Source organism: Silene latifolia, chromosome 1 (assembly GCF_048544455.1).
Source record: "Silene latifolia isolate original U9 population chromosome 1, ASM4854445v1, whole genome shotgun sequence".
NCBI classification, from domain to species: domain Eukaryota; kingdom Viridiplantae; phylum Streptophyta; class Magnoliopsida; order Caryophyllales; family Caryophyllaceae; genus Silene; species Silene latifolia.
This window is the reverse complement of record NC_133526.1, coordinates 5,452,654-5,474,004: the sequence shown is the minus strand read 5'-3', so window position 1 is coordinate 5,474,004 and position 21,351 is coordinate 5,452,654. Positions and strand designations below refer to the sequence as shown.

Genomic DNA, 21,351 nt, shown 5'->3' with positions numbered 1-21,351 from the left:
CTGCTACTCCGGTTATTTACTGTGACAACCTTGGTGCTACGCATTACTCGAAAAATCCCATTTTTCATTCTCGTATGAAGCACGTTGCTATTGCCTTTCATTTTGTTCGTGAGCGCATCCAGTCTCAACAACTTCGTGTACAACATATCTCGGGCACTGACCAGCTCGCTGACCTTCTTACTAAGCCTCTGTCTCGTCTGCACTTTGCTACACTCTGCTCCAAGATTGGTCTCTCCTCCGGAACGTCCATCTTGCGGGGGCGTGTTAGTCATTAGATAATCTCGTGTATATTATCCGTATCTCTTTGCCTTGATCGCTACTCTACATATCTTCCTTGTATTTATGCTTTCCTTATTTCCTTGTATAGTTTAGGTAATTAGGTTAATTCCTTTCCAAGTCTTGTATTTGTACACTCTATAAATATTGTAATTACACATCAATGCAAAGTACACAATTCATAAACAATCTTTACATATCTTACAGGAGATACGTACTCTTAAATAAATTTTATCTGTCCACGATCCATAAGAAAAGGGTTGTAAGATAAAATAATAAGATACTCCATAGTCATCTTTGAATTTGGTACGAAGTGTATATATATATTAAGAGCTAACATGAGTTATGGTTTTGATTAGTTTCCTACATACAAAACGGTTTCACAATAATATACTTATTAACCAATTTAAAAACAAAACTAACAATTAATTACATGTCATTTTCACTATGATCTTATCATTGGACTTTTTTCATTTGAAATTTCGCAAACAAAAATGGTATCTTGCTTGTTTTGATTAAAAAAAATGGTATAAGTAAACCAATAGAATTACAAGTTTATTTCAAGAATATCATTATTATATATGAAAGCTTTCACACGATTTAATGGAATGATTGCTTCTCATTCATACGGAATTTGGGATGGATACTAAAAGAAGTACGAGAAATACAAATGAAGGGGAGTACTAAATTTGGAGGTAGAATATGGAAATTAACACGGAAATAGAAATAGAAATAGTACAAAATGCAAACTAATAATATATTCATATTAATAAGTGCTTGAAATTAAAGAATTCTTAGTCTAATGATTAAGATGGAGGTATCATGATAACAACAATTCAAATCACCCTCCTCCCTATATTATACTGGTCTTATCACAAATAACCCATGTAGTATACTCCCCAATACTTTTTCACTTCATAATAACTAAAGTCACTTTTACAATAAAACCGACTCCACCAATCGTTAGTTGGCGCAGTGATAGCATGGGGTTGCGCTTGGTATGGAGGTCTGCGGATCGATCCCCCACAACTGCGATTGGGAGGGGTTTAAATACCGTAATCCTTGGACACGCCCCGAAATCCGGATTAGTCGGCCCAATGTGGTTCGGATTACCGGATGATTTAGACCAAAAAAAAAAACAATAAAACCGACTCCCACATAATTATTACTATTATTATAGAAGTATAGCAATTACTTCTTCTGTTTTGTTGAATTGCTTACGTTTTCAAAATTTTCCTCGCATATTTTGAAAAACGTAAGCAATTCAATTGAACAGAAAAAGTATACAAATTCTCATTTCAAACAGTCTTAACTTAATATGACAAAAAATATCACCATTTAATAATTGAAAAGATCGTTTAATGTTAAAAATGGTAATCGTTATCGACAAATATTCATATTTTATTGTAAAATGGTCATCTTTTATCAATCTTAACTTAAAACGAATACCACCCGTATAACCCGAAAATCAACATCAATAATAATATGAGTACATTACATACCCTACATTATTATAGTCTTACATAATACTACTCTTACACACCACTTGTAACTACATAACTTTATTATTCTATTATTATTGCCTAGTCTACAATCCCTCATGTAATTTTCATGACTAAATCCATTACACAAACGACGACCCATTATAAACACTACCAAAACATCCACGACTCTTCTCTTCTTCCTCCTCACCATCATCCCTCAATTTCTCTCCTTAGAGAAATGTCATCGTCATCATCGTCGTCACCGACATGGAGTTTAAGGCCGTACTTCATCCACCTATCTCGTCGTAAACCACCACCGTTAACGTTGGTGCCTATAACCTTAGCATGTATTACTACCTTCCTTTTACTCCTTTACATATCGTTTACGTCGAATCATTTATTATTACACCATCCCATAGTTCATTCTTCACCAAATATCTTAAATCCGAAGGTGCGAAATGATCATTTTACCCCTCTAGTCGTCAATTCTTCGCCTGTAAGAGAAACTCCCGCTGTTGTTACTGTTACTCATACTGAAAATAATACGAGTAATAATTATCAAAAAAGAAAGCTTGAAGATAAGGAATTTTTTTTCAATGATACAACTTCGTTACCTCCGTTGACTTTATCTTCATCAATTGGTAAGTTTACTAAGAATTTAAACTATTTAATTTTGTTCTTTATTTAATTTTTTGATTAATTGTTAATTACTCCTACTTAAGTACGTAATATCTTTTCTAGTACGTAATTTAGTGTTTTGTGCACTATTAGAAATAAGTTTCGAGTACATCCGACCTCTATTACCCCGTATGAAACGGAAATTTCCATGGTGTTGGGTTAATATTATCGTTCATGTTGCTTTCAGCTACAATTAAACAAAACTACAAAATAATTGCACGTAAGATCTTATGTTAAAATCCTAGAAATATTTACCAAACTTTGTATTTATATATTTTATTATTATATTGTTTGACGTGTAGGATTAGTGTTTGTACAAGTCTAAACTCCAACTTAATCTGTATGAAAACCGTACTGTCCTTATTATATTGAACAAGTCATTGATAGTATTATACTACAACAACAACATCAGAGCCTTCATCCCAAAATGATTTGAGGTCGGCTGACATAAATCATCCTTTAGAACCGTCTATGGGTTATCGCACACCTCAAAAAGCGAATAGAATAGAGAAAAATGAAAAACAAAAGATAGAGCGAAATGTAAGTATGAGAGGTGATACGTACGATCAGATTTGATAGTATTATACTATTATATTAAAATTAATGGTGAAATGCAGATGTCAATTAGTTTAATAAGTATGAGATGTGATACTTAGGATCAGATTTAAATGATCAGCCCCCTAATTCTAGCAGTTTATATATAGACTATAAAACCACTTGTACTTTGTGGTACAATTGGTGGTATAGAATCCGAACTTTATAATAAAGTTTTCGAGTTTTGTTTTAAACAATCCGAGATATACCATAAAGTTTCTGAACTCACCCACTTAAACATAAAAAAATAAACTTTAAGAACGCTCAGGAAAATTACACATAAGCTCAGTTAAATATAAGTTGATTGTACGATGTTATTATACCATCGGAAGTATAATGTTATTTGTGTAGTTCTGGTACTGATTAGAATCCTATACGAGTAATATTTTACCAACTTTTAATTTTTTATTTGATTTGTTTAATCATGTGATAGGTACATAGAGTTGGATTGTAAAAGTCTAAATTCCAACTTAATCTATATAAAAGTCATAATTAATGTCCTTGATCCTTTGATTAACCAATTAAATTGTTTAGAACAAGTCATTAACTTGTTTCACGAGAGAAGACAATTATACCGTGACATTGTCTAAATAGTTACTAGTATAATATAATACTCCCTCTGTCCCGGTCATTTGTTGTACTTTTCCTTTTTAGGGTGTCTCAGTCATTTGTTGTCCTTTCTATTTTAAGAATGAATTTGATGACTAATTTGATCATTCACATTCAATTTATTCCACTTGTCATTTAGTAATTGGCCCATTCCCCCTTTCCTTGGTCTTTGTACCAAAATGAAAGGACAACAAATGACCAGGACGGAGGGAGTATAATAAACCCTATTAAATATTTATGAACTTTGAAAAGTCCAAATAATTGGGAGGTCAATAGTGAAGTACTATAAATAATCAAAGAAATGGGTGTACAACAATTAAGATTTGAGCTACCTCGGTGGCTACTTAACCATTCAACTATTTTTTTCTCGTAATTTGAATTTGACATTATAATAACATGTGTTATGAAATAGGATACGATACGACGAAAATATACGGTACTCCGTATGAGTTATGACTATTCTGATAAGATAATACGATATGAAATTATACGGTACTTTGTATGAGTATATGACTATTTGTGATGAGACATTATAACATGTGTTAGGTTAAGACGGAATTTGTAAGAACTTCGTAAAGTCCTACATGTGAAACCATCTAATTAGAAACTTACTTGTTAAGTTTACAAGAACATTTTAGTACATAAATTTTCTTTTTCTGTAAGAAGTGAGTCATAATTACACAAATTAATTTAAGATTTCACTCTTTTACTTACCCAAAAAAATATCTTTACAGAGAATTTATACAAGTTGAACTTTTGAATTTCTCTTCTCCTTATATTGTTCTGACCTTATGGCTCCTCCAGAAAGGTAATAAAGCAAAACCGTGTTTTCTATCTTCATAGAAAACCATTTTCGACTTATTATTTACCTCTATAATTAAAACATCCCTCAATTTTAATAAAACAAACTAATCCATTGGCAATGTTAGTTTAGGCAATTTAATTTAAGTCTCTTTATAATTTTTAGAATAATACCCTAAGATGGAATTAATTTGGTTATTGATTATTTTCAATGAAGATGTTGAGCACTGGGAATTTTGTTTATTGTGCAAAATATTCACCAAAATGTAACTTGTGTAAGTTTGTGGGGTTGTTTGGTAAACAGTAGATTGGTGAATTTTCGGCATATTCAAACCTTTTTGCATGTTTAACTTATCAATCTACTAATTTACGTGTTTGGTAAATGACATATTGAAACAGTAGATTGAGCTTCAATCTACTGTTTTCCAATATGCTGCTCCACCCAGCATATTCATATTAGTAGATTGGAAAAATTGAATCTGTCAACCATTTACGTATAAATACAACAATTTATTAACCTAAATCCGCTAATTACCAAACACTTTTATTAAATCTGCTAATTGAAACATACTGGTCAAACCCGTCAATCCAATCCGTCATTTATAATCTGCTTGATCAATCTACTTCTGCTATTATTAATCTGCTGAGTACCAAACAGGGCTTGTGTGTCTTTCAAATCTTTTTTGATAATTGGCTTGAACTATTCCAATTTTGGCCACTAAAACGTGAAAGAGAGATTATTTGAACAAACACTATTGATATATAGTAATGGACCGCAGACAACTAGACAATACGTTTCTACTGTCTCATTCCTTATTTCACACGATGTCTTATATGCTGTATTATGTGAGAAGAATTTTGAAATACGAAATTAACATAATAAAATACGGAGTAAAGGAATTTATCTCACCTCAATAATTCAACCCTTACTACTAACAAGTGTTTTAGACGAATCTGACAGACACATCTTTTCCCTTTTTGGAGGGACTAAAAATAAATAAGAAATTAACAAAAAACCGCAAGATATTGGTCTCTAACTAAAAAAGTAAATGCTTGGGCTAATGACAAAGACATCTTGAGAAAAAGATGATTTTTTTCTGGATGAAATGAAAATTGGATTTATGTAACAGAAGACGAGCAAATTAGTGGCTGTGTCACAAAAGAGCCGTTTTCAAGTAATGTTCGGTCACCCGTTTTCGCGAATTACTGCATTTATCCGAGTGGTAAATAGTGGTACTACTCCATATTTTGTAAGCCATTTTTGACATGCATATAGTTTTCAAAAACCTATCATGTCTTTTTGAAAAAATATCACATTACTATAAGTTTCTATGTGAATATTAATATAAAGATTATGGACTCCAAATTTCTTTTCGCAAGGAAAATAGGAAAATAAAATAAATACAAGAAATATAATAGATTAAAGGTACTTGAAATCTCACTAAAATACAAATGGATTTGTCTCCATATGCTTTTAGTGATCTTGAAAGTCAATTACTTCATAATCACAAGTTGATCTCACCTTCAAACGATCTATTTTGATCTAAAATAATAAGACAGAGTTTTGAAACCATTTTACAGTTAAATGATCACATAATCCTGTCTTATTGTTTCAGACCAAAACAAAACGTCTGAAATAAGAATTTACACGTAATCATAACAAGTCTTTAACAAATCAGACGATTTTATGCAATTTTCATCATGAGACAGTCTCATATGAAAATACCGGTAACTTGTAAGCATAATATTAATGGATGGTCATGGTGTGTGTTTATTGGACATTGAATGTTGAAAGCTTATAAAATATATAGTTAAAAGTTTTCAAGTTATACAAGTATTGGTTGTTGGGGTGTCGTATTTGGTAAATAGTTTAGGTATATGCGTTGGCCGTCGACTAGAGGAGGGGAGCCTATTATTGTCATTTGTCAAGAATATAAATCGTGATGGATATAAATATGGACCTCTTCATTGCTTACGTGAATGTTATATGTACTTGGACCACCCCATTTACCATTTGATGTAGAGATGTCTTTCACATTATTGCTACACAAATTCTTATTTGCGACGGAGGTATCCGTCACAAACAAGAGACGGGTATCATATTCTCTCACACAAAACCCATAAAGGTGAGAGACAAAAGCGTGGGGCCAGTCTTGTCCCTCCTCTATCCATTTCCACTCACATAATACCCGTCGCAAGATCCGACCCGTCGCAAGCAAGACTTATTGTTATTGCTAATAGGTTAAAATTAACGTCGAGTCTTCTTTATGGCGGATATATCTGTTTTAAGAATAAAACAGGTTAAATAATATTTTATTTGTATAAATGAGATAAATATTTTGTTAATCTCAATACATTCTGTTTTTATGTTATGTGTAATATTTAACCCGTCTTAACGAATATATCCGTCTTAAATGGAAATTTGTGCAAAATTAAAGAAACCCCCTTTTTAATAATTCAACCATTATTCTCTCTTAAAAAGTTTAAAGAGGGGAAATAGTTTTCCACCTACCTAAACAGAACAAGTTTTAAACATTATCAAGGGAGGCCAACTCTTTGTTTAATACACAAACAGGAGTGTTACCAACCTTTTCTCTTCACCTTCTCACAATCGATTAGATTAATATATACTCCCTCCAAGTTTTTTCAATCCTCCCTTTTACTTTTTGCACCAAAAATAAGGAAAACAATAAAAAATGGATAAAGTAGTGTGAGTTGTGGAGAGAGAAAATAATAAAGAATGAATAATGGATAAAAAATGAATAAAGTAGGATAAAGTAGGGAAAATTGTTGACTTTTTAGGAGAGAGGATGAATAAATAATGAATAAAAGATAACCAAAAAAGGAAAGGGGAAGATAAGAAAATAAGCTCAAAAGAGAAATAGGGAAGATTGATCAAACTTGGAGGGAGTATCGTGTGAGGGTCACAAGACAAGTAGAAGATGCAAAATAAACGATATTTTAATCAATTGTGAGAGGAGAAGGTAGATAGTATTTCTCATACACAAATTCTCATTTGTGACGAATAGTATCCGTTACAAGCTTGTGACGGTCAAATAAAGCTCACAAGGATATATAAAAACAAATCATTTGTGACTCCCTAGGCATTTCGATTTTTGTCTTATCTACGGTTGATATTTGACCCGTCAAAAGGGAGACTTATTGTTGCTAATATACAAGCATTCCGCTTTTGTCTATCCATTTTATTTAACTCGTTTTAAGTTTGAGAGAGAAACTATCCACTTAAACAAAAAATTTGTGATAATCCAAATATTTGCTCATAATCTAATCATGTACTTGCCTTCAACCCAACCTATTTTAGGAGTCCATTTTTGAAATAATGGTCAAAAATAAAATATTTGTCGTTTTGGGTTCGGTTTTGAAAATATTTGTCAAAATGATGTCTACGTAGGCTCGGGATTTCTAGACCTGAAACACGTCACTACTAATGACGTGTTTTGTGAAGGAAACACGCCATTAGCAGTGGCGTGTCTTTACAACAATTTTTTTTCCTCAGCTGAACTTTAAAAAAAAAAATATATATATATATTTACATAACACGCCATAGGGGGTGGCGTGTTTCCCTCCAAAATCTGCCATTCCCAATGGCGTGTTTGTTTTAGTCCATTTTTTAATAAAGTTTCTTTCCCTACTCATTATAAACACGCCATTGGCAGTGGCGTGTTTTAGGTCCATAAATCCCGAGCCTACTTGAACACCATTTTGACAAATATTTTCAAAACCGACCCAAAACGACAAATATTTTATTTTTGACCATTATTTCAAAAATGAATTCATTTAAATGTCATAGTCAACTAATGTTATCTTAACTATCACAGGATCATTGGAAAATTATCACGCCCAAGATGACGAAGAGAACCAAGATAAACCGACGACCTTACAAAACAATGACGAAGTATACCATGACGAAGAAATCTTCCTACAAAACTACGAGGAAATGAAGAAAACTCTTAAGATTTACATTTACCCTCACAATAAAAATGACCCGTTTGCCAGCTCTTTACTCCCAGTAAACAATGAGCCAGGAGGTAACTATGCAAGTGAAGCTTACTTCAAAAATGTACTCTTCACGAGTCGATTTGTAACAAGTGATCCACTTAAGGCCGATCTCTTCTTCTTACCATTCTCAATCGCGAGCTTAAGGAACGATAAAAAAGTCGGAGTTGGAGGCCTGAAAGATTTTGTAAGAGACTACATGGCGAATGTTAGACGGACTTATCCTTATTGGAATAGAACGGCCGGAGCCGATCATTTTTATGTTGCTTGCCATTCTATTGGTAGGATGGCAATGGAGAAGGTTGAATATGTGAAGAGTAATGCTATTCAAGTTGTTTGCTCTTCTAGCTATTTTTTGCCTAATTATTATACCCATAAGGATGTTTCCCTTCCTCAAATTTGGCCTAGACATGATGAGCTTCCGAATCTCGGGTTATCTAAAAGGTGAGACCTTGTTTACAAATGGTATGAAACTATGACTTACATAATACTCTTTCTGTGTGGATCATTTGTTTATCTTTTATATTCATTGTAAGGAGTATTTTAATCAAAGGTAAACAAATGACTGGTACGGAGGAAGTATATACTTGTATATACCATAATAACTAGAGCAAAACTTGATTTTTTTTCCGAAATAAGCGATTTTCACCAATTATTTAACGAAATGGGTCGAATCTCAAATTAATTACCCAAAATGGCCGGGTCCACGTCATACCCGAAGCTAGGTTCGTATCTAAGTCGCCATCTCGGTCAGCGACCAAGCCCAAAGTCGCCACCCGCCATGGCATTTTGGTCTGATGGTCGTGAGCTTCCTTGGCGACTTCCTTCTTTTTGGGAAGGAGAGGGGATGCGGGAAATATGACTTCGACACAAGTCGCCACCCGCCATGGCGACTTGACCCCTTACACTAGCTTCGTCAATACCAAGCCTACGTGGACCCATTTTGATAATTAATTGGGGAAAATCGCCTATTTTGAAAAAAAAAATTCGCAAAACCACCTAACATTATTATGCTTATATCATGGCAGGAAGAGACTGGCCTTTTTTGCCGGAGCAATGAATTCACCGCTACGCAAAACAGTTTACCAAGCATGGCAAAACGATTCTGCCATCTTCGTGCATAGCGGAAGGATGAAGGCGCCTTACTCAGAGCAACTACTCGGGAGCAAATACTGCCTCCATGTGAAAGGGTTCGAGGTAAACACAGCCCGTATAGGCGATTCAATTTTCTACGGATGTGTGCCAGTGGTTTTAGCCGACCATTATGATCTTCCCTTCATGGACATCTTAAATTGGAAGAGCTTTTCCGTCATTGTTACATCTTCCGATATCCCTAACTTGAAGAAAATTCTGAGAAGTATTAGTCCCAAAGAATACTCAATCTTGCAAGCCAATGTGTTGAAGGTAAGGAAACATTTTCAGTGGAATAAGTCGCCTCGTGACTTTGATACTTTTTATATGGTCATGTATGAACTTTGGCTTAGAAGAAGCTCCATAAGGTTATCTACCGTATAGTGAATCCTTGATTTCTTTGCTGTAATTCAGCTGTAAATATCATAAACTCATTTGTTTAGTTATTCTTCAGGCTTTGCATATAGAGCATTTTGAATCTTGTGAATATTTATTTACAGAATCATCGAGTTATCTAATATTAATACGAAATTAGGTTGGAATAACGATTAATCTATACGGATAAATGCTGGACGTACTTAAGCAGGACAGTAATTCTCATCTGAACAAAACCAGAATAATGCATACATAACACAGGAAATTTATTCAGTTTCTTCTAAGGGAGTATCGCAGGACAAGAAAACAAATGAAAAAGATAAAGGTATGATACATACCTAGATCAAAGATGCGATGACCCGAAGAAGCAAAAACTACGACGACAGCAACAATTATCAGTAACATTTACATTTGCCCATTTCTCATAAAAGCCAAGGGACTGCAGATTCCTTCAGTGAATACGGAAGCCTGAGAAAGAATACGAGTTGACTTTAAGCTACAAATAGAGACATTTACCTGAAAGCCAGCCATTTTGTCTCAATAATTTTTCCAATTAATTGCAACAAAAGAAAATCAGGTGTAAAATCAAGCAGAAATGCATGACAATTGACAGACTTAATTACTTGAGAAAAATGAGATGATCAGAGTGTTCGTCGAAAAAAGAGATTATCACAGCATACCATTACATACGCATAGGAAAACGAACACAGATTACATATCATAGCAGCAAACTTGGCATCCTGTATGCAGTTTGAATACACTACACTCCTACACTACTAAAACTAGTTAGCAAAATTATATCAGTCTCCATATTCCTCCGGGATTTAGATCCCGGGAAGTACAACTAAGAGTGTTCTGGAGATGTACTATCCAGGAGCTCTCTAATTATCGATCTTCTCATATTGCATCAAGGAGCATGATATGAGGAAACTGCAACGTTTGCATCAGTAACATATGGAATTGTGGAATACCAAGTGATTGTAAAGGGATTGGGAGTCAGAATACGGATTCCGAACTGGTTAAAATTTGCTGAACACAGGGAAATAAGACGGCAAACAACAACATTACCCTCGTGCCTCAAGGCCTCCCGCAAATGGTGGGGTAATGGGGGATCGTTCTACAAAGCCCTTAGCAACATGGAATCCCAATTTTTTTTAAAACAGAAAAATTTGCAGGTCCATGCACCAGAATTCTGAGAATTTAGTCCTCCAATAATTGCAGAGACGGCACAAAGCCAAGAATCCCCCACTGTATATTACCTGCTGCAAATTTCAGCCTTCTCACATTCAACTTCATGATTCAACTGTTCCAACCAGGCTGTGTAATTCATGTATATAAAAATTCACCCCCACCGCAAATATCAAGTCTGTTACCTCTTTATTATATCAAAAAGTCCCAATCTTTAGACTTTAGGTATCATAATACCCTCTCCGTCCCAATCATTTGTTTACCTTTATTATTCTTTGTGAATGATGTCTTAATCAAAAGTAAACAAATGATGGAGACGGAGGAAGTACTTCATTAGCATGGTTAACTAGCATTCAATGAGCCAGAAATGTGATTAAAAGTTAAAATCATGATTAAAGAAGCAATTAACCAAGTTCAGAAGTGAATAAACCAAATTACAGGAACAATCTGCAAAAATTAGGCAGTAAAACAATATGATCAAACTGAAGCAAGAAAGGCGAATTCAAACAACAAAGAACATGTCTTTAGCACACACATATTGAAATATAGAGTTGCTGAAAAGTTTGATGATATTCTAAGCAAAATGCAATAACGATTAAAAACTGCTCATCTATTCAATTGAACCTGATAAGATCCCTCTGGTGAGCTACATTCTTTATTGGCATTGTTAGTTTTTAACCCAGAAAACAAATAAAAAAAGTTTTTTTTAACCTCAGGTCCTTCGGCTCCTGGCATTCCGTGTCCTTAAACGGGTCAATCAGGTCGGGCTTGGCTATGGTTAATCGGGTCGTGGTTGTTCGGATTTACAAGAATTTGAGCCAGGCTAGGTGGGTTGTTTACTTGTTTCGAGTTATTTTGGGATAACGGTAATTTGCAATAATAAATATTCGGGTGGGTTTAAATAGAGTGGGGTCAATTTAGTTTTTGGGTCCTCAGTTTAAGTACGGATCGCTTTCACAACGGGTTATTCAGGTTGGGTCAGTTTTACCGGGTATATCCTTAATTTGGTACAAGCCTACACCTGGGGATGGCAATGGGTAGGGTGCAGGTAGGGTCGCCTGACCCAGGACCGAGATTTTCCTTTGGACTGTGCATCACCCAGGCCGTAAGGGTCTAAAATTTGAGGACCCATACCAGGACCCTATGGGTAAGGGTAGAGGTGCAGGTCACCCATGGATCCGAGTTTCAGCCACTTTAGTAACAAAATTAATAGCTATGGGGTCTATAATATTAAAAAAAAAATTCATACTACTTTAACATTATGAGTTTATTAATCTGCCGTTAATGGTGGTTCTCGGTCGCCGCCTATTAGAGAGGCGATTGTCAGTCGCGTATCAGTGTTGTGGTGGTGGTTTTCTTGTGTCAGTGGTGGAGTGGTGGTATTGTCAGAAGAGTTTGGTTGGGTTTTATCACTTTATGGGATGAAGGAAGAGAAAGAGACTTTAGTTGTGTTTCTACCGTCTGCCAGTATGAATTCAGAAAAGTTGTGATTTTGATTTTTTTTTCTTTAATAAAGGGTCTAAGGGTCGGGTATGGGTCTCATAACTTAGACTCGGACCCGAACCCAAAATATTTTCTTAAGACCCATACCCAACCCATACCCATCGGTCCGAAAAATGAGACTCATACCCATTGACCCATTAGGGGTCCAGGCCCCTCCTCGTGTCCTGGGTAGGGTCCCCGAGCAACTGCCATCTCTACCTACACCTCATGAAAAGCCTTCATCTTTAATCTATTTTCATTATTACCAAACTTAAACAATCTTTAAAGTCTATTACATTTCGGAATGTTTACTTTGATTTAATTTGATTTACTTGCCTTCAGATCGAAATCCTATTCGTTTAACTAGAGCTGGAAATTGAGCCATGCCAGTGCGGGCGGATTGGGCTGAAGACGGACTGCAAAATTCTGGCCCAGAAGTGCGTGCCAGTCCGAACCGGCTCGCATTGCCCTACATTTAACCATAAAGATCAGATCGGGTATATAAAAATTCGGATTGGAACGGATCGGGTCAATGCGAAATTGCCAACCGTGAATCAATGAAAGAAGCCCATGTACTGACTGAATGACAAAGTAGCTTCTACTGCCACTCACCCGATAGACACGCTTTCAACTCTTCAAGTTACCGACCAAGTTACCGACTTTCCTAAGCATCCAATCCTATAAATATTGAGTATAATATGAATGTAATTCTGGTAATTAAGGTCCTACATTTCTCCAAACTGCTCTTCTACAACATTCTCTTCTTAGTTCTTACCCATTAAGAAAGATCCAATCTTGCAATTTTCAAGGTTTGCTTACTTTTATCCTATTCTTCTACATACAGTACTGTATGCTAATGTTTTAGTTTTAATCTGGGATTTCTAACAGTTTCATGTTGACTTTATAATTGGGTACTGAATTTCTAATCAGCTGAGTTGAAATTCTGATAAAGGTTGGGACTTTATTAGTAATTTAGAAAATTTGATGATGGGTTTTTGTTTTGATGATTTTTTTAGTGCATTTTCAGCTGAATTTGATCAGTGGGTATGTGTTGTTAATATTGATCATGGTGTTTTTGTTGATGTTGGTGGTGATTTTCGATATGGGTTTATCCTGTTATAGACTGTTTGTGCAGTACAGACTTTCAATTTTGGAAGCAAGTTTATGACCAATGTATTTGGTGTTACTTTGTTCTTGCCTTTTAAGGGAAAATCCGTCTGCAATCGCGCTAAAACTTGGAATTATCAGCATTTAGTTATCCTTGTTCTCGATTATTGTTGTAATTTGTGATTGGGGGAGGTGAGCAACATGTTTGGGATGCATTTTGATTCAGACCAGTATTATTTCTGGGTGAAATTCCAGAGATTGTGAATTTCCATTGTAATGGAACATCTGTAGGTCGGTTTTATAAGGACAGAAGAACGTTACCTTAGTGTCTCAAAGGCTTCTGCCTTGATAGATGAACCATCTCAACCAAAACCTTTATAAGGCCCAACTATTATAATTATTCCTATTATGCTCCCTCACTCAAATGCCCATTGAGCTTGAAGAGTGGTTAATGCAGGCTCCCCCGTACCATGTGCTGAGATTCCACTTCGTGAGTTATTGAGGTTGCCAGGATTCGAACCCGTGACCTATGGTCACACTGGCTCTGATACCATGATAGATGAACCATATGGCCCAACTATTATAATTATTCCTATTATGCCTATCTGGTGTAGCGGGGTCGAATGTAAATAGCTTTACCCTAATGGTACAAACAAATAGAGGTTCACCTCAATGAAGGTGAAAGAGCTATATGTCTAATTAGTTGTCTGGTGCAAAGTAAAATTTTCTGGGTCTACGGTATAGTCAATTAAACATTATCCCAATGCCGCAACAACATTTTTGCGTATGGTGAGTAAGGGGAGTTGGAATATACGTAGGTACATAGCCTTTCCCGTTTGTTGATAACGTAAAGCAAATGTTTGTTGTTGAAAGCAATTTCTTAATCGACTGATGCTTCATGATTTAAGAAACCGAGATAGTTTAGTGAGTCAATTTGCTTTATTTCATCATACTGCACTACAACTTCGAACTTACTACTAACACTATTAGTAGAAGATGAACCATTGAATGGTTATCCTTGGATGAGGTTTATCTATAAATCTTGAGGGACTAGCGCGATAGCATCGTGAACCTGTGCCTGTCATCTACTCTCATGGTAAACTGGCTGCTAAATCAAATTCCTTTCAATCGTGCCTGTAGTAAAATGACCTCTATTCAAGTCCAACTGTCCAAGGATATCGGTCCTTAGCTCACCCTTGGTGGCAGCCTTGTTGGGGATTTACTAGGGTAGATATACCTTCTGACATGGTATGGTAGTTGCTGATTACATTGATGCAGACTTGTAGCAGGTCTCCGTTGTAAATTACTTAATTTGACTTGGTCTGACACAGTATGATAGATTGATAGTTGCTGATTACAGTGATGCGGACTTGTATGATAGATTGATAGTTGCTGATTACAGTGATGCGGACTTGTTGCAGGTCTCCGTCGTAAATTACTTAATGTGACTTGTATCTTGTTTAATTCGTGTGTTTTCTAGTATTACTGAATTTAGGATGATGGGATGCAATTTAAATTTTATTCTCCTTTGCCAGGAAATTAAGATGGGAGACTCATTTGTTATTGTGGAAAAGGAAGAGCTTCCCGGCAACGAAGTGACTGATATAGAGAAAGAGTTGGCCTTGAAAAAGACTGTGGAGATACCTATTGAGGTAGAGGAACCAAAGAAAGAGGAAGAAATTAAGAAGGATAAGGAAGTAAATGTACTTCCAATTGAGGAGACGGAGCAGGTGAAAAATGAATCAGAGAGAGAACTAGAAAAGGTGGAACATAACAAAGAAGACAAGAAGAGGAAAAAGTTAGACACAGATGTGAAAGATGGAGCAAAGGATGCAAAAGACAAGAAGAAAAATAAAAAGGAAGGTGAAAATGATGAAGAGAAGACGGAGAAGAAGGAGAAGAAAAAGAAGAAGGATGGTGAAAACGATAAAGAGAAGAAAGAGAAGAAAAGGGACAAAGTGGACGGTAAGACGAAGACCGGTGATGACGAACAGTCAGAGGAGAAAGAGAAGAAAGAAAAAAATAAGAAAAAGAAAGAGAAGAAGCCCAAAGATGACGAGGATGAAGACAAGTTGAAAGATGGAGTGGAGGAAGCTAAAGACAAGGAGAAGAAAATTGATGATGGTGAAGATGATGAAGAGAAGAAAGCGGACAACAAATTGAAGACAGATGATGAGAAAGAGGATAAGAAAGAGAAGAAGCACAAAGATGGTGATGACGAAGAGGAGTCAGTAGAGGTAAAGTTGAAAAATGGAGCAAAGGAAGTGAAAGACGAGAAGAAGAAAACTAAGGATGGTGAAAAAAATAAAGAGAAGAAAGAGACAAAGGAGAAGAAAAAGAAGGATGGTGAAAATGATACTGAGAACAAAGAGGACGGTAAATCAAAGGCTGAAGATGACAAAGAGTCCGAGGAGAAAGTGGAAAAGAAAACTAAAAAGAAAGATGAGGAGAAAGACGAGAAAAAATCTAAGGATGATAAGAAATGCAAGGATGATGAGAAAATAAAGTGTGAAGTTGGGCAACGGGAAATACCAAGTGAAGTTGAATCCGAGGAAAGTAGTGAGGAACATAAGAAGAAAAAGGAGAAAGTTAAGGATAAGAGCAAGAAAAGTGACGAAGGTGAGAAGGTGAAGGATCTTGTGAAGCTGAAGAAGAAGCTAGGGAAGGTTGATGGAAAGATAGAAGCTCTTCTTGTTGAAAAGGCTAACCTTATTAAGCTAGTCAAGGAAGCGGAAGAAGCAAGTGGTGAGTTAATGGAGAAGGTCATGGACGTCAAGCGCTCTATTTCTTTAGTTGAAGCAGGACCGTAGATGGAGGTGGTCGTTGCGAGTGCCAACGAGTGCAGGATTCCAGGTGAAGATGTTGAAACTCAAGTAGCATAAAACTGTATTTTATGTATGTGCTTTCTCTTGTATACTTGTATGTGTGCTATATGGCCTATGAGCTTTTGTTATATGCAGAAACTTGGAAAACAAAAAAATAAATAAAAAGGTTTCAGCTGATACTGTAATATACTACTCTTCTGTTTGAAGAATCTTTACTCAATATTTCTACTTCTTTTTCGGTTTACCTTCTCATAAAACTTTCTTTGCTCTTTAAGTTTAAGATGATCTGAAGCCTGTATGTTTGCTCTTCCATAGTCATTCAAGCCTATATGGTTATTTTAAGCATCATTTAATGGGGCTGCTTCTAGGTTTCTGAATGGTGGCTTGCATATTTTGCATCAGTAAGTTCAGCATCATGATATTTTGGCATATTTGGCAATTATGCATGTATATTTGAAACATGCATCGTATTTCCCCGATGAGAAATCAAAGTCGAATCAATTCTTGTGTCCCTTCCCCTACGAGTTGTGTTGGGGGAACAAAATTTGTAGCAAGGCTTAGGAAGGACAAGCTCTTGTAGCGTTGTTTATATCATAGTTCATACTAGGGTTTTTAGCTGTTTGATGAAAATTTGAACAGTTATAGATCTTATATACTCTATCCGTCTCAATCATTTGTTTACCTATTATATTCATTGTGAGAGGTATTTTAATCAAAGGTAAACAAATGATTGGAACGGAAGGACTACTAAAAAAAGAGTTTCATCATTAGATCCTCTGAAAAATTGGCAGTGCTGTCTCAAAATTGTATTAGCAGTAAACTAACTGTGCAGGAAAAATTTCCTTGGTGGCTGTTTCTTTTGCCTTCTTCCTGATGATATTTATTTTCTGGCTTTGTATTCGGGACAAAGGTTCCGCAATACCTATCACTGTTATTGTTGTCGTTGGCCTGTTACTCCTTACTCCCGCTGTTCACCAAATTGTTCTTTCACATATCTCTGTCTGACACTCAAAACAGAGCAACTGAGCACATAAATTTCTCAAAATCCCGGGCGTGCGTGCGCAGTATACTTTTAACCGAGTCTGGTTAACATGTTATACAGCTGTGGTAATATTTTCTAAAATGCAGATGGATATCCTGATTCCTGAATAATGTGATACTGATATGCATCTTGCCAAAGCCAGGATACTGATATGGTATGCACTCTTTACTGAAGTACATTGAGACCTAAAAGACAGATAAGTTTTATTTGGTTCTTTACTTTGTTTTAGACTATCTTAATCAAACGTAAAGAATTAAAAAAATCGGAGGAAGTACTACATTAATATTACCCAGAAAAAGAAATCCGTCGAAATTTATTCACCACTCCACAAAGCTAATTAGCAAAATCAGAGGCAGTACAGTGTGCTGCACTGCTGCTATGATATGCACATTGCAGTTTCATTATATAAACACACAGTTTCAGTCTCTTAATATTCATCTTACAATATTCTATCAGATTGTGAAGGAAGTCTCTTAAAGAAATTGATAACAGGAGGCGGAGCTCGGTCCCGAAACATTGGGTGACGAAAGTAATAGAACCCGGAAGCCATTGCCACCATCTTTGAAGGTATCAAGTACAATATGATGGCCACACAAAAACACAACGCGACGAATATCCCTGTTGCTCGTGGGTCCCTCCACGTTACCAATGCTTGAACCCGCTCTCCTTGGGTAGCCAGATCTCCCAGGACGGTTTGGACACGTGCCCCTAGGGTCCGAAGTTTATCATACCTGCCACGGAAGACCTCAGGTGGTCTACTACTAGGCACCATATCAAACTCCTCATCTAGCTCGTCCTTGTCAATGTTCTCGGCCAACGAGAGCTTGGGATCGAAGTGAGGGAGTGTGTCACGTGACCGGAACCGGTAGTTCCAAGCACCAATGACAAAGACATAGAATGCCAATGTCGGTATGATAAGGTCAGGAAACCATACCAGCATTACCAGTAATGCATGTACAAGAATGGTTGATGTCGGGTTTTTCCATGTTCTTGTGTCTTCTACCCACTTCACCATATCGATCACTCCCGCAACCAAGCTGATAATTCGGAACCAATTTACTCGGACTTTTCTCATGCTAAACGTGTTGGAGTCAGCGTCCAATAAGTAACGTACAACCTCAGGTCGAAGAGGCGGTTCTGATCGTGACAAATGTACAGCAAGGATTTTGACAGACGCGTTTCTCAGCATTTCCTGTTGGCCTAAGGCCAGCGGTTTAATATGATGCATTAATGGCAGCAGAGGTTGAGAGTATACCTGTAACACGTCTAGCGTAGGCGTGTTCCGTACAAATCGTACTGCTAATTCTATGTCACCCATTTTCTTTAGCCCAATTGGCGTTAGGAGGAGTAACGGGTAAACATTTCTGTACACTTTTCCGGTTTGGAGTGTAGAAATGCGTACTCGTACCTTACCAATACGGATATCTGGACGCGTTACTTCTTGTAATTCATCGGAATCAAATACACCGCAACTGTCAAACACCCCAATGGTTAAGACGGTACAAGGGTCGTATACCTTCCATGTATACTGCTCATTCCACTTCGGATCCAAACTGTCCGATATTGTTCTCGTACGCACCCATTTAGGGCCGTACTTTGCTACCGCGAATGCATCTGTACATCCTTTACCATCCACACCCTTCATAGGCAAAAGATTCCTACACCCAATGATTCCAAGCTCTACCGTCCCCACCGCAGGCTTCCACAATTGCCTCGCTGTGGGCCGATAATCACTGCACACGTGAGCTGCCTCATCCATCACGTGATACCCGCCATCAAAGCATATCCGTAGATGGACTCTCGGTTTATACGCTCTTTTCTCGTCTGTATTTGGGTCATCGAACGAGAACCACCTAGGGACCACTTTTCGGTCATCTACCCGTCTCTCAATCGTGTTTAAACCCACTCTAGCCACCCCAACCATGGCCGAGCCTTTGTGCAGTCGTTGTTCCAATGTGAACACCAACTGATCACCAAATGGCTCGGCCGCAACAAACATCAAGTCCTCATTCCAAGTCGGTGAGCCGTTTCGGCTCACCGTTGGCTTGGTCTTCAACACTTGGAAGCCCAATTGAGCCTTCAATTGGAACACGGGGTCCTTAGACCCCGCAAAAAGGTCTTGCGCCTCGATAACTGTAGCCCTCAAGTACCATAATTTCGGGGACAAATAAACCTTAGCTCTTGAATTAGCATTCCCTGCAGTATCAGTTTTCCATGCATCAGGGAATGAGTCATCTGCCTGGGTCCCAACCCACGTGGCAAGCATCAAATCGCCCATGTGGGCTCCACCTCCTTCCAGCCTGTACCACTGTGGAGCCAGGGGACTGTCCGGTGGGTCCCTTAGTGGAATCTCCGACGTGTCAAAGCATATCCCACCTAAGAACTCCCTCATGGACAGTCCTCCTTCAGTGGGATCTGCCAAACCCCCAGGGTTCGGCGGATCCCACACGGATACCTCCAGGATAGCTGAGGAATCCGGAGCGTCACGGGCAAAGGCGAATGTCTGATCCCACTCGAAAAATGTCGTTTTTCGGGCGGGTTTGGATACGATCCGATGACCCGAAACCAGTATTTTTACTACTGGACAGCCGTTAGTAGGGAGTGATCTTGCTTTTACCACACGTACAAAAAGGTAGTGCATTTTTTCCACTAGATCAAATGTAGAGTGTTCAAGCGGAACGCTCTCAAACGACGCTGTCGATATTGATCGTGATATCGGCATCGTCGGTGGAATCGACGGTATTGGAGCTGGTGGTATTCCACCAGCTCCGACACCAGCGATTCCCACTTCAGGAATCGACCCTGAAGCCATATTAGCCATCATCTCAATATTTGGCCGTGGTGATGGCGGCGGCGGTGGGTCACGTGCCGGTGACATTGGCGGAGGCGGTGGTGGATCACGTGCTGGCGATGACGGTGGTGGTGGTAGTTCATTAGCATCTTTGAACTCTTCTTCAGGTAACTTAGAGTCCACGTTAGTATTACTTGGTTCTGGTGGTGGGACCGGGGCTGCTGACGTGTCAGCAGGTGGTTCGTTGGGATTCTCCACCTTTTCTTCAGCTGGCTTTGGCTCCTCATTTGCTGCAGGCGGTGAAGCTTCCGGTGGTGGTGGTGGCGGAACGTCGTCGGAATAATACACTTTAAGGCCAATGTCACCTTGAATCCAACTCAATAAATACTTCTTTTCAAGAGGGAAGTAAATCAAGGCCTCTTCGCCTTTCTTAACGAACTGACCTGAACTGAGCCTGACTCGACCTAAATGGTTATGCCTCCTAGTCGGACCGTAATTCTTGTCATGGTACACATCAATTTCAACCATGTCCCCAAAAACGTCGGAGGGGCCACCGACGTTAAACTCAAGGGCCTCATTCCAGGTCGGATTGAGGTCCTTGACAATTGTTTGGGTGCGTTTTCGTTGACCGTAAAAGTCTACTACAACGTACGGGCTCGATGTCCCGTGACCGTCTTTTGGTAGTAGGTTTCTTGCGTCTACTACTTCTACTATTAGTTTCTTCACGGTTGCCATGACAAAAATCAATAAATAATCTTAAGAAGTTCAATTGATGAACGTAAATTTTTGCATGTAAATATGTGATGACATCTCAATTATATGCTTATATTTGGTAAGAAAGCGATCGCGAAGAATTTTATCGTAAGTCTTCTGTAAGACGGTCTAGAATAATTTTGAATCTTGTAAATAAAGGAAAGGATGGAAAATACTGACAAAAGTTGAGGGGGTGGA

General features: G+C 37.5%; 3 protein-coding genes and 1 long non-coding RNA gene across 4 annotated transcripts; 2 read left to right on the top strand and 2 right to left on the bottom strand.

Annotated features, from left to right (window-relative positions):
• The first annotated feature begins 1,734 nt into the window (after positions 1–1,734).
• LOC141594859 (putative glycosyltransferase At5g11130) lies at positions 1,735–9,974 on the top strand. The gene is made up of 3 exons (XM_074414851.1): positions 1,735–2,401; positions 8,282–8,903; positions 9,488–9,974. The coding sequence occupies exons 1-3, from the start codon at positions 1,888–1,890 to the stop codon at positions 9,972–9,974; spliced, it is 1,623 nt and encodes a 540-aa protein (XP_074270952.1). The 5' UTR covers positions 1,735–1,887.
• On the bottom strand, positions 9,029–11,997 carry LOC141594867 (uncharacterized). The gene is made up of 3 exons (XR_012522238.1): positions 11,778–11,997; positions 10,304–10,433; positions 9,029–10,004 (listed from the first exon to the last, which is right to left on the bottom strand). It is a non-coding gene; the product is annotated as an uncharacterized LOC141594867 (long non-coding RNA).
• Positions 11,998–13,228: 1,231 nt separating this feature from the next.
• On the top strand, positions 13,229–16,787 carry LOC141594852 (uncharacterized). Its single transcript, XM_074414844.1, has 2 exons — positions 13,229–13,444; positions 15,278–16,787. The coding sequence occupies exon 2, from the start codon at positions 15,287–15,289 to the stop codon at positions 16,550–16,552; it is 1,266 nt and encodes a 421-aa protein (XP_074270945.1). The 5' UTR covers positions 13,229–13,444; positions 15,278–15,286; the 3' UTR covers positions 16,553–16,787.
• Positions 16,788–17,894: 1,107 nt separating this feature from the next.
• LOC141594845 (multiple C2 domain and transmembrane region protein 16) lies at positions 17,895–21,351 on the bottom strand. The gene has a single exon (XM_074414837.1). It carries the CDS (start codon positions 21,133–21,135, stop codon positions 18,049–18,051), a length of 3,087 nt encoding a protein of 1,028 aa, XP_074270938.1. The 5' UTR covers positions 21,136–21,351; the 3' UTR covers positions 17,895–18,048.